The 13,830-nt window shown below is 42.4% G+C and overlaps 3 protein-coding genes across 4 annotated transcripts in view; 1 reads left to right on the plus strand and 2 right to left on the minus strand.

Annotated features, from left to right (window-relative positions):
* Positions 1-3,150: 3,150 nt before the first annotated feature.
* Positions 3,151-7,808, minus strand: tra2a (transformer 2 alpha homolog). Of its 2 annotated transcripts, none has more exons than XM_079748801.1 (9): positions 7,671-7,808; positions 6,329-6,462; positions 5,792-5,939; positions 5,422-5,469; positions 4,751-4,939; positions 4,302-4,417; positions 3,949-4,185; positions 3,748-3,818; positions 3,151-3,588 (listed from the first exon to the last, which is right to left on the minus strand). In XM_079748801.1, exons 1-9 carry the CDS (start codon positions 7,704-7,706, stop codon positions 3,578-3,580), a joined length of 990 nt encoding a protein of 329 aa, XP_079604927.1. In that variant the 5' UTR covers positions 7,707-7,808; the 3' UTR covers positions 3,151-3,577. The 2 variants fall into 2 exon arrangements, with proteins under 2 accessions (XP_079604927.1, XP_079604926.1); XM_079748800.1 differs by having other exon boundaries at positions 6,329-6,465.
* Positions 7,809-9,006: 1,198 nt separating this feature from the next.
* ccdc126 (coiled-coil domain containing 126) lies at positions 9,007-13,086 on the minus strand. The gene is made up of 3 exons (XM_079749630.1): positions 12,812-13,086; positions 11,093-11,639; positions 9,007-10,596 (listed from the first exon to the last, which is right to left on the minus strand). Exons 2-3 carry the CDS (start codon positions 11,328-11,330, stop codon positions 10,304-10,306), a joined length of 531 nt encoding a protein of 176 aa, XP_079605756.1. The 5' UTR covers positions 11,331-11,639; positions 12,812-13,086; the 3' UTR covers positions 9,007-10,303.
* A 681-nt stretch (positions 13,087-13,767) lies between these two features.
* fam221a (family with sequence similarity 221 member A) overlaps positions 13,768-13,830 on the plus strand; it is a gene marked incomplete at both ends in the record, with an annotated part of 4,330 nt that continues 4,267 nt past the window's right edge. Inside the window, one exon of the mRNA XM_079749139.1 lies at positions 13,768-13,830. This exon is cut by the window's right edge and continues 2 nt beyond it. Within this exon, the coding sequence (XP_079605265.1) occupies positions 13,768-13,830 (63 nt within the window).

Below are 13,830 nucleotides of genomic sequence, written 5' to 3' on the forward strand. Positions count from 1 at the left end.
TCCATGGAAAGGGTTATAACGAAAAGCAAAAATGTAGCTCTCTAAAATCATAATTGTTATCATGATTTTCTGCTACATGTTGGAAATGGGAAATGGATTATTACTGTGTTTAACAAAAGAACTGATGCATGCGGACCACTTTTAGCGTAGGTAGGCTGCAGTCTGTACTGCAGGCAGGAGTGAATGTATCGCTGAGGAATGTACAGAACATCCCCCCGCCCCCATGCTCAGCTCTCTGGTATGGACCAATTCCATAGGGAGATAAAGTTTCGGACAACTCTATAAGTCGAATGTAGAATGTTTTTTTGCGGTGCAGCCTATAGCCTATGAATTAAGAGCCATTAACTCAATCGACATGATCCAACCCGATCATAGCAGGAATGTTTGATGAGGAAGGTGTTAATATCCTTTAGATTGCACGACCTCTGCAGCCAAAGTTTCTCTCGCTTTGGCACCGCTCCAAGGTATAGATAGGCTCCGTCGAAAAGCGCAAGTCTGTCTTATCTATAGGCTACAGCTATGTAGGCTCAGTTGAATCAAGGGATTCGATGATCCGGTGAGATGACTTTATTTGTTGATGTTTTGTTCGTTCGCTCATGTGTATCCGGCTAAACCCCGTGTTAATGTCTTCCCGTTAGTTTCCCGGAGAGCTTGGTCAGAATGTATGGAACATGGCAGCCTGGCGGTGTGCGCCATGTTGAGGACATTTCTCTGAGTCTGGGACTCACAGGGAACTTGGATGTGTTGGTTTCGTTTCCAATGCAACAGTTTATCGTGTAAAAAAGAATGTGTTATGTTTGCATTAAATTGTACTTTTTATACACATTGGTCTTGAATGTGGATAACGGTTCACAAGGCTTTTTTTTCCACATGGTATGTCAGCCCTCATCTCATTAGAAAATGGCGGTTTAATGCCCCCAAAAACTCATCCCATCTAGTTCTGCTAGGAGAAGTGATCCCTCGCCATGAAAGGAAAAGAGCAAGAACATAGCATTTTCATTATTATTTTGATAGAATATTAATTTAAACTCATGTTTATAAGTAGACTAATCTGTAGCTTATATTTATAGTGTTTTTGTAGTTCAGGAATCCAAAACAAAAACCTTTCTTTAGAATAAATCTTTAGGCCTACTCAGTTAAAACCAATCAAAGAAGCCAATGTGTATTCTAAAATTGGATGTTATTTTTATACATCAATTCTGAAGACATTAAAAGTTGATTTCATTGTTTACTCATCTTATGTTATGTATTCTCATGGTTTGAATTATACACTTTTGTGTTATGTTAAAACGGTAACTGAATTTCAAAGGCTAAAACAGAATAGGCCCAGATTTCTGTTTGATTACGAGCATTGAACATTTTTCTAATCATCTCAATCTTAAACTTAAACTTTTGTGTTTTTTGGAAATATTGTTTAGTAACACCTCATCCCAAAGAACTGGGAAATATGTTTCCGTAACAATTTGTAACTATCAATTCACTTGTTTAGTATTTAGATAAAATCCTGTTGATTTCAGCAGTTATCATCAGAACGATGGCTCCAGATGTTTTTTCCTCCAGTAGATAATCTGAGCAAACCTATATAGTTCTTGAAATAACATTTAACACCAACTAAGGCATGACCCTCTGGTTAACATGTTTTATTATAGGCCTAAATCTCTTCATTAAAATATTATCTGATGAGGTAACAGAACAGCAAGTGTTAACTGCTCTTTTTTACTGATATGTGAAAGAAAAGGGGGTTGATGTTCTATATGTAGCCTATGAGATAATGAATAACTATCAGACATTAAACTAGGTGGTCTGGTTATTTGGTTACAGTCATCCAACTAGCTAGGTTGATTGCAGATGGGAATAGGAGCCACAGGTTCAAATTGAAGCTGTGGCTACCTTTGTGTTTTTGATTATTTTATATTAGCTTCTTGTTGCTTTACTTTTCCATACACAATTGGGGGATGTTCGAGAAGCAACCCTGACTGAAAAACAGCTCAGAGTGATGACTTCCCCTCATTATAAAGGTAACAGATAAGTTCCTAACCGTACACCCATGTGCTATATGTTCTATAGACTAAACCCAAGAGGGTCGTATTACCATGATCCGTTAATTAATATTCTGCAGAACTCTGAGTGCACCTGTTGCCTAAAACACTTATAGCGAAAGTTCAAAGCAACACAATGATGCAGAGAAGAGAAAACCTAATTATTCATACATTACTGCACTTGTGAAATTCTTAAAAAACAAGATTTAGTAATTTTAATTCCATAGTATTAGGTGATGGTAACGTGATAGTTCATAGCATAACCAAGCCCATGGTAATCTCCTCTCTTGCCTAAGATTCCTCGTGTCAAAACAAGAGAATTGTGCTACCATCAAGTTTTCTCAGAGGGATGCCACTAGTCGCCAAGCATCAAGCGGAACTTCAAAGCTAGAGCAGATCAGTACTTGTCTTGTTTTATAATCATTTGGTTTTACTATCTTGAGTCTCTATCGAGTTTGTTAGTTTGTGTTAATCTGAAGTCAATTGACTGAATTTACCCATCCTCTAATATAATATAACGGCTAACTGCTGGAAAGGCAAATGTCAAGAGGCTTTTAGATTCATGCAAATGTCTTGTAATCAGAATAATGTGAAATGATTCACAGGAGATTTAACTCTAACATAATCTACTCGGGAGAAGAAAATATTGAAATTTGTGAACACCCTGGGTGTTCTGGCAAAATAATCATAAAGATATTGATTGAATGCATGCCTATGATTTCACGTTATCATGGTAGTATGTCACCAAATATGCAAATCTGTTCATTATGAATGTATGTGACTGTAAAAATCTGAAATAAAACCTGATTCAACCGGAGTATGCAAGTTTGACCCTCATGAGTGTGTCTTTACTAGGTTCCCAAGTTATTACCAATTACCAACATGGATTGCAAAAAAAAAAAAAAAAAAATCTACTGATGTTCCTGAAGCAATGACAAGTTTGTATAGTGCTTTACAAGCACTATACAAAACATACCAAGAAAATGCTGTTAAGTGATGTGATCAACCTCAAATGTAGAAAATAAAACTTAGAATTTTAAATACATCTTCAAGCCCCCCCCCCCCCCATCCCAAGAATGGCCTGGATCCCAGATATCAATTCAGAAACATGTTTTTCAATTGAGTTTTCTATTTTCTTACAAATAAACATTTAAATATAATGCATACAAAAAACAAGGGAGGTCCTTGAACGTTGACTTAAAATAAAAAAGAACCAAAGTCAGAAAACGTACACAGGAAATTTTGACTTGCCAGCTCCTCAACTTGCATTGTACAGGTAACAAAGCTGCCACCAGACACTGTTTAAAACAGCTGACCAACAAATGTTGACATTTACTAACATTAAGTGAGTTATCGTATGACTTTTCAAAATGCTTAATCCAATATTGATTACTATTAACCATCTCCCAACCAACACAATAGAACGAGAATGATACTATCTAAGAAAACAAACTGCTTTGAAAGAATTAAACCTAACAAATATCAAATCTTAAAAAACGGCCAGGAAGAACGGGAGTCTGAATGTTGATGGAGGCCATTTAATATCGTCCTGTTGAGAGGAAGGAGTGAGAAGGAGAGAGAGAGAGAGAGAACATTAGTACAAGCCTAACGCCAATACATGATATCTAAATATAGTCTGCTGGTATCCATGTCAGCGCTAGTGTTAACAAACCACCATGGGTGCAGAGATGTGTGCATCTTCACTTACGAGGGCTGTAAGAGCGAGAGCGAGAGCGGGACCTGTATCGGCTGTAGTAGGGAGACGGAGAGCGCCGGCGACTGTTGACACAAACACACAACAAAAACGGCCATTATACATCCATCCAGCCTACCCGACAATCCAACCATGGCGTAACCAATAGAGGGGCCGTCCATGTGGAGTGCATCTCCTGGTGCTGTAAGCGCTCACCTGCACCTGGAGTCATACTCGTCGTATCGGTCGTAGCCTCGGTCGTTCCCCCTGTCGTTTCCTCGGTCGTAACCGCGGTCATAGCCTCGGTCGTAGCTTCTGTCGTAGCCGCGGTCTGAGTCGCGACCCCTGCGGCCCCCACCGCTGTGGCCTCCGCCGCTATGGCTTCTGCCGCCGCCGCCGTCTCCACCCCCACCGCCGCCACCGCCGCCGCTGCCTCCACTGCCGCCACCGTTGCTAGAGAGGAGCGGGAATACAGAAACGCATGGCTTAACTTCCACACAAAATGGGAAACCTGCTACGAAATCCCCAGTTTTGCAAATGGTGAACGTCAAGACATCTGCAGTGCTTACTGTGTCGGGCGACCCATGTAGATTCCAGGCGTCGGGGTGTGCGCTCGCTTGGTGATGGAATAATCCACGCGGATGCGTCTCCCATCCAGTTCCATACCGTTGGCTCGCTCTATCGCCTAGGGAATACAAGAAGGATGGATTTTTTATTTAATTAGGCATCAATAAAAAACAAAATACCCAAGTCACATATTACACTGAGGCCCCCTCATTTGTAAGGCCTAGGTTGCTACGATGCTGACACCTAGTGTTGTGTGTGAAGAAGCACACGCATTAACCCAAACTGAGAATGCACCCACAGTACGTACACACACACACACACACACACACACACACACACACACACACACACACACACACACACACACACACACACACACACACACACACACACACACACACACACACACACACACACACACACACACACACACACACACACACACACACACCTCCTTGGAATCGTCGATTCTCTCATAGTAAACGAAGGCGAAGCCGCGGGAGCGTCCGGTCCGCTGGTCGTACACCACGTTGACCCCTGCCAGAGGGCCGTAGCGGGAGAACACCTCCCGGAGGTCACGCTCCGTGGTGTACAGGCTCAGGCCAAACACCCCGAGACACGTGTTAGGGTCAGGGTTCGCCTGTTTGGAGAGCACAGAGGAAAGGTCAGTGTCTTCCTGGTTCTCGCCCTTATCAAGACTTGGATTCGAGTCCATACAAATACATTTTTAGCAACACAAGGGTGGATATAACATGCATGTGCATTCAGAATATCCCCGCAGCCATTTTGAGGTCAGTTAAATCTATTATCATTTAAAAAAAAAAAATCTAAGTAAGCCAGTTCAGCCTTTACACTTGGCTGCCAGTCAAAGAATGTGGCATGGACAACGAAGGTCCCACAGTGTGTACATTTTATGGCCGGTTTTAATAACCCCTTTTCCATGTTTAGAAACAATGCAGGTAAAATACAAATATACAGTAAAAGAAACATGCAGTTTTGAAGACATCGCTTCAAAATAAAAGTTTCTTTAACATGAGAATACAATTCTACCTCCCTGGATATTAGTTGCCAGCCTTGGGGATGAAAGTAATTAACAGCACGTATATGAGAATACTAACGTACCCTAACACCATCGCCATGATTGCTGGATTCTTTTCTTGCGTCGTGGCTCTGTTGACACAATCGAAGGGAATTGGTTATTCAAAAGGGGTTATTAAAGATCACATCCAACCGCTTCCCCACGACACTGACGTAAAGCCCCTGAAAAATAAGTCCTCCATGGAAATAGTCCCGAAACGAATACTCTGTTTTTATTTTACCTTGCAGCATATTATGTTATAAACAGTCAACATGAAACATTGCTCAACAGTCAGAAAAAAACAATTAGTGCAACCGTCAGTCGTAGACCAACTGAAAACACAGCCATAAAGAGACGATCATGCTAGGCGGGCAGAGGCAGGTCTACTTTTAACCGCTATCTGGTTCCACTCACTCGGCTGCCGGTGTGGTGTCGCCGGCCGGACGTGGGGGAGTGGCTCTGGCTCTTCCTGCGGCGGTACTCCGCGCTGTAGGAGCGGGACCTCTTGGCCCGGTGGGAGGGCGAGCGTGAGCGGCTGTGGCGCCGGTGGCGAGAGTGAGATCTGCGAGAGGTGGGCAGAGGAGAAGGAGGGGTTGCCGTTAGGGGCAGTCAGGCAGACAAACAAAGAAGGACTCAATTTAGTTTAATCTCTGTAAATCGGCCAGATGGCAAACTCATTTTCAACTTTAGTCCCTGGGCCACAGAAGTACATCCAGGACGGACGCAAGCAACATACAATAGCCAATACTTCCTACAAAAGCATTATAGAGAGCAAATCCTAAATGTTCCTTCTTTCCAATTAGTCATTAAATACAGACAATGCAAATCTTTTTAGACACGTCAGCAATGATTAGATTGAGGCTATGCCGTTAACGATCCATCCCCCTCAACCCTACTAGTTCCCATATGTTCATAATTGAAGTAATGGGTTGGTGGATGAAGCTGGCTTACCTGGACTTTGAGCGGGAACGGGACCGAGATTCTGAGCGCTTGGAGGCTCGGGAAGGACTCGGGGAGTGAGACCGGCTCTGCGACTTCACCCGAGCAGGACTCCGGGGGTCCGACTTGGATGGGGAGCGCGACTCCTGCTGCCACAGGAGCATATTAACAACTCTCTTATGGAAAAATACAACATGCAACCTCATACGAGAGTACTAACGTTTCACAAAGCGCCTTAAAATGTACACCAATTCTATACTGTGGAGGAAAGGGTTAGTACTCTACTGTGAGCATTTATATTTGCTTTATAATGCAATTGATTTCCCTTTGCTACAAAGTAAAGAAATAATACAGCCAAGTCTATGGATTCCGTGTCCACCTGAGCCATTAAGGGAAAACTAATGTTAACATGCATTGGCTTAGTATAGAAGAAAAAGGGTTTTATGGTAAAGAAAATATATTTGGAACATACATTTCACATTTACTTAACCTAGGGACATATTCATTCTTCCAGACTGGTTAAACGCTACTCCTTTCTCTGAGGATTTCTATTGTTCTTCGTTCTTCGTTTTTTCAGTTTTCTCATTTTCTGATTCCGCGTCAGTTTTCCTCTGTTCCCCAAATTGAAACCAGTTTTCACTTTAGCCTGCAAGCGATCCTATTATCTGAAACCATTCTTCCGTCACATTTCCCCCCTTCACACGTCTATGTTCTGCTCTGTAAATGTTTTCATTTTTCATCATTAGCCTTCGTTAATCTTGAATATTTTCTTCCACATTCTTGGATAAAACTCTTCAAATCCTTCACGATCAATAACCTTAGTGAAAAAAGAACATTTAATAATATTTAGATCAGGTGTTTAAAAAGTGTAAACGTCTGAGTAGCTAAAGAAAAAAAATGCAGGGCAATGAAAGTAATTTAACAATATAAACTCAGGAGGCAAGGTGTTACGTTAGAGTAGAATATACCCAAAAATTAATAATGATCGGAGACATTTTGTACGGGTATCAGCAAGGCTCATTCAAACTAGCAACGCTGCCATGAAAGCGCTGTGTCAATAAAGTTATATTTCAGGTCCATCTACGTTGAACGCAACGACTCACCCCCCACGGTCAATGATAATACAAAATGGATATCACATTTTGTATTACAATTTAAATACACGGAGGAAAATTAAAATAGTCGTCGTACCAAACAGTAGTGCATATAAAACACAACAGGCCAAATATATGAGTAAGTTAGGCCACACGAGTGCTAAACTACATTCTCTCGCGGTTAGTGTTGTTCCTGGTACAGCGAGGAGGGCAGATTGGGTACAGAGAGAAAGCACGATATATTGTGATCAAACACTTACCCTCTCCTCATAGTTTCCATCCTCAATATCACTCATCTTACTAATATTGTCACCGTTTAATACAGCAGCGAGTTGTTTGGTTATTGTGCGGGAGTCAATCGGATGTATTAACCGCGACGCTAGGCAGAACAAGATGGCGATAGAGGGCGGCGCTTAAATGTCCTTACTGCAGAAGACACGTCATGGCGTCATCAAGCGAGTTTAATTTAGTCCGCCTCCTCATCCCATTCGTGCTCCCCAAGTCCCCAAAGGCCAATAACCAAAGTACTGGTGGTACTAGGCTGTACTGCTAGGATTTCGTAGTGGTCCTGGTGCGAAGGTTATAAATTAAAACTAAACTTTATGTTAATATATAAATATATCACGTTATAACTATAACTAATATATATATATATAGATATATATATATATTTTTATATAACTATACACTCACACACACACACACACACACACACACACACACACACACACACACACACACACACACACACACACACACACACACACACACACACACACACACACACACCACACACAATTAAGCTGAAACTCTTAATTTTAATTGTAATTGTAACTCTTCTATCAATTCTGTGTTCGTAGATCTTTTTGATATACGTCTGACGTTCACTATTTGATCAAACATTTTGATGATGGTTGCAGGGGCGTAGGAATGAGTTTAACATTTGGGGGGACACATATCGGAAACCTGACAGATCCGTTAATGGTTTGAACAGAAATATGTCATAAATTAACTACACTGAAAAAATTCACAAATATATTTTATTCTACTAAAAAGATACATTTGTAAATGTAAAGGAAAACACATTTTAAATGGCAGTAATGAACTGATAAATATCAAATCAATTCTTTAATTGCACGCTAAATCATCCAGTTTTTTAGAATAAGAAGCGGTGACAAGACGCTGTGTTGCGCTTTCAAAATAAAATAAAATATTTTTCTCCCCCTGGTATAATTTTTAGGTGGGACAAATGCGCCTGTCTCCAATATTGGAGGGGACACGTCCCCTCCGTCCCCCCGGTTCCTACGCCCTTGGATGGTTGTATTTGGTTCTATATGAAGGCAGTGTATCAGAAACCCCAAACTATATAGAACATGTAGTCAATTTAAGTTTTTCTGTGTAGAAAACCATACGATTTGATGAAAAAACATTTAGTTGTGTTACAAGTAAACAGGAGTACACCTTTAGCAACACTGGATTACTATAAATCTACGACAATCTTTTAAAAAACTGTTTAAAAATGAAAGACAAAGAGAGATATTGGAAAGAGCTTGGCGTGGGGTTTAAATGTTTATTATATTGCTTTATTGTGGAAATTCTTATTAAAATAATTAATAAGTAATATTTGTTATTGCAACATTTTTAGACAGACAGCCTTTTCAGACAGCTTTTATCTGGTTTATTTCAATGGCAACATTATACAATTTATCGGGCGTCAAAATAACATTTGATTTCACTGTCAAATGCTCCCTGTTTAATAAAGCAAATTCATGAATGTCAATGTGTACTCAGGCTTGACCGTCTGGAAATTCCCCATTCAGTGAAATTAGTCGGGCACCATTTTATGAAAATTATTATTGCAGAGCCTTAAGACATTTAGTTATTCTTAACGGTGTGCTAGGATAGATACATTGTTACACTTGTAGCCAGTAGCTAAGAAAAGACAACTTGCTGGTAAAGGAGGCTTCAATTCCGTCACCAACAGAGAGGAACTCAAGTCAATGTCGAGTTCTAGATAAGAACAAGAGGTACAACCTTTCGGCGTTGCGGAACAACGGTTAAACTATTTCATACACGTTACTATTTTAAGGAAATTGCTGAAGAGTCACAGTGAAAGATGAGCCCTGAACAAATAGCAAAATTTCAGTAAGTAAACAGCATTACAGGGTTAAACATTGAGCTAAGGTCTCATTTAATCTACTCCACATTGGAACCCATCCATTCCGAAAGCAGTGGCGTTGTGATATGGTCATTACAATTGTGTTACAGCCCTCACACTCAGTCATTCATCTGGGGGGAAACCAACACCCTTCTACATACCTCAAACCATCGCAGCCAGTGTAAAAGTACACTATGAAACCAAACTACTATGGAGTGCAAATAACAATCTTTGGATTATCTCTTTCAGCTCTACTATACGGCAAAAGTTATCCATACAATATGTTTACAAAAAGATAAATCTTCTCTATAATAATTATCCTGTGAACCAGCGGAAATGCATCTCCTCCCAGTGACTGGAGTCTAATTCAGCATTCGGATATACAGTTACGCAGTTATTGCAAATGATGCAGGACAGCAAAAGCATTCTTAGTCATTTCTATGGTGCCACGCAAACTTGTCGACACTTTCAGTTCCTCCTTTTCATTTCAAACCCCCCCCCCCCCCCCCAACTGTCAAAATGTAATCCACGGGGGCAGCAACCAAGTACAGCCAGCTGAACTCATGAAAATGGTTTGTGTTCATCTCCTCTTGAACCAATACCAATAAATACCAGTGGGAGAAAGAACCCAGGAGTTACAATAACTCCCAGCTACTCTTCTGAATTACATCCCCCTGAGATGATACCAGCGCCCGGCCTTCACCAAGTTGCCTTCAGTCTCTGAGTTGAGTCCAATCAATGAACCGGAGCCATGAGGTTGGGAGGTCTGAAGCGATCCCTCGGCCTCCTGGCCACATACGGCTGAGGGGGACGGGGCGTGTGCTTCCGCGGGGGTCTGCCGGCGGCCTCGAGCTTCAGGGCCTTCTGTAGGACAACGGGAAGGACCACCTGTTGAACCCCGGCGGCCGACGCCGGATGGGAGATGTTGGCGGCGGAGACGTTGACCACCAGGTCTATTTTGCCCTCTAATTTGACCAGCCGCGTCAGGATGTCGTCCAGCAGCACAGCGATGGTCCGCTTCAGGTCCGCTGGTTATCAGACACAGACAAGAGCGACGCATTAACTGACTGACTCACAGGAGAGGAGGTTTTGCATAGGTGGATCCTCAAGGCTTCCCGCTTCCCAGTGAAATACATAAGAAAGGGCAGTTTACATATCGTTGTGTACCGTGTGAGCTGTTGATGGTTAGCTGGGTAAAGCAAACTTTGACCTTACCAATCAATAATCAGTGCTCACAGGTTAAATCATTCATTACCACACACCCTATTCAAACAGCTGCCCTGTATTATAAACCATCAACTGCCGGTGTCCTGGTGATGGAGGAGCCTTGTACCGTCGCCTAGGTGGAAAGTGGCCGGGTTCAAGGCTCCAAACATGGTTTGGAATCTGCCCTTGGTTAATCTATACTTGGCCAATAACAAATGTCAAAATTCGCCAACCTTTGACCAGTTTTCCAGGACGACGAAAAGGCCCCTACATAGTAAAACTAACCCAAGAATAGATAGATTTTTTTTCTCAGCTCACCGTAGCCGGCCATGGAAGTGCCCTGCAGGCCGCCCGGCACCAGCTGGTTCTCCTCGGTCAGCACTTTGACGTAGCGCCGGCTGAGCTCCAGGATCTCCTGGCGCAGCTCGGTGCTGCTCTGGTGGTGCGGCTGCTGCACCGTGTAGCGTAGCAGCATGAGGCCCCACGCCAGGCCGAACGCCACCAGCAGCGCGCTCAGCTTCTGGGACATGTTCCTTCGTAGGAGCGCACCCAGCATGGTCCTGAGCCGGAGCTGACTCCCCCACTTGGGGGGGGTTGGTTTTAGAGGTGCACGTGTGTCTTTTCTTATGGATGCACGTTTTTGTTTTTCTCACTTCAAGATTTCTTCAACAAAGTTTGGGGGGGAAGGGGGGGGGGGTGGCAAGGGTGGAGGGAATGCTTGAGGCTTAGGAGGGAGGTCAGAGGTCAGGTCCAGACGGTAGAGGAGGTCTTAGTGATAGGAGATTGGCCGGAGGGGCTGCTGAGCTTTGAGTCACCAAGGCATTCTGGGTATTCTATGCCCCGCTCAGCAGACATTGTTGTCCACCTGGAATTTAGAGAGGGGGAGTAGCACTGTTAGAACGTGTTGTTAGCAAGAACAGCCATACACTCCTGATCTATAAATATATATTAATTAAGTCAAATGTCACCAGAGAGAAAGCTGAAAAACATGACTGAAATATTTAAATCCAGCCACTTTGATGGGGGATATCGAAGTAGTGTGGCAGACTAACATCAATTACCCTCTCTCCATCAAACTGTTTAACCTAGAAACCCGATTACCAGTTGAGAGTGAACAACGCCCACTTTGTAACTGCAGGCAGGTGGAGAAAGGCTGGACTTTCTAATGAGGACAAGGCATAGAGAAGCCCTTTTTCAATCACACCTTCATAATGGCACACTTGCCCGCACACCCACACAGCAAATTATCCTGTACAAACAAAACCACACACACAAGCACATGCACAACCTGAAACTAAGTGATCATGTATCACTTTTCCTTAGCGACCACCGACTCTATTCAACACTCTCCTGGGGGGGTGTGCTAGGTGACTATCTATTGAGGTCAGAAAAGGAACACGGAATGAGAGAAATGAATTATGAAAACGAGAATCCATAGATGTCCATACAGACAATTCAGCCTGACTGACAGCTGTCTTTCCAGAATTAGTAAAGTCAACCAGTGCCTGTGGGTTTGGATGGATCTGCGTAAAAACAAAACTTTTAATTTTGCCCTTGCTGGGTTTAAATCAATTTAAAATAATGTTAAAATGACCGAATGCCAGACAATTATGGCATCCATCAGAATTTCCCTAGAAATGTAACAGTGGAATGCCATGCACTGTTTTACTTCTTGCAAACTCATAGGCAAAGGCTGTTTAGTATAACCATGCAGACCTGATCCGCAGGTTAAACATTAACAAGGCACGTACATGTGTCAGCGGATGGTGACTGAGTCAGTTTGTTTAGATAGCAGATAAGCAAAAACAATGCGTAATTACTGATCACTCTGAGCTAGACTGTGCACACACACAAACACACGCACGCACGCACGCACACACACACACACACACACGCACACACAAATATCTTAAGGTGCTCTGTTTTAGAACGTGATAGAGTAGACTACACACTGAGTCCATTCTAAAACATGGTAAACAGGCAATAGAAAGATGACACGGTAACTAATGAAGTGAACGAATTATTTGGATAGTTTACCTCAATAACCGTACGCCCAGTCGGCTGAGTTGGAAAGTGTAGCATGTACAGGACAGAAAACAGCTGTCTGATATGCACAAAACGATGCTCGTTGTCTGGCAAACTCGGGCGGTTTTTGCTGCCGTGGTATGGACAATTTCGGACCGGAGGTAACTTGTACCCAATGGATTCCCCTAAGTCATTACTCAATTATACATTGTCTTGCACTGCGAATCTATCGATTACGGCAATGACTTTTACCCAGGCATGACCCACACCCCGCTATCCGCAGGAAGTCGCGGGTTAGAACAGATCCTGTACAGCAAAAGTCAGCAGCAGCTTCTAGCCAAAATTGAGTGTATGCGCCTGCGTGCGTGACTGTCATGGTAGCTGTGGACATGCACGTTGTGCGTCAGTGGCTAGGCATTGTGGGAAATGTAGGTCGATACAAACTCAGTGGTATGGAACGTATGACCTCAGTAGGAGGAGAAACTGCACGGGCACAATGTACACTTAAAATACATAACGCTGTTATTAAAATGATCGGATACCATTACCAAGTGTTAGCATATCCATGTTAATCGTTACAGACGACTCAATGCTATAAGTTTAATTTCAATACAGGATATGATTGACAAAAGAGGTCAAGTGGTTTATTTTCCAACATCAAATTAAAATATCACTGTGTTTGGATAAATTTCTAAAATTGTTTTTCTCAAAGGATACCAATTATATTGTATTATAGGCTAATATCACAATTGTTGATTATTTCAAGTTTAGCAAAACAAAACATCAGTCTCCAACCCCGACAAGGATAAATCAATCTGATGATCTCAGTAAATGGTTAATCGCTGCTCACAACTGCTGTTCACCGGCAGTTGTTCACGTCGACGCTAGAGGGCGGGCTAGGGCAATAACCATAGCAACGTGGAGTTTGGTAACAGGAGTGCTTGCCAAATAGCTCGGTTTTATGAAGAATGGAAAAAATAAAGATTGATAAGAAAGCGTCGCAATCATTGGATAAATATTTGGAATATAGA

The sequence above is a fragment of the Pollachius pollachius genome (assembly GCF_949987615.1).
Source record: "Pollachius pollachius genome assembly, chromosome: 13".
NCBI lineage: Eukaryota > Metazoa > Chordata > Actinopteri > Gadiformes > Gadidae > Pollachius > Pollachius pollachius.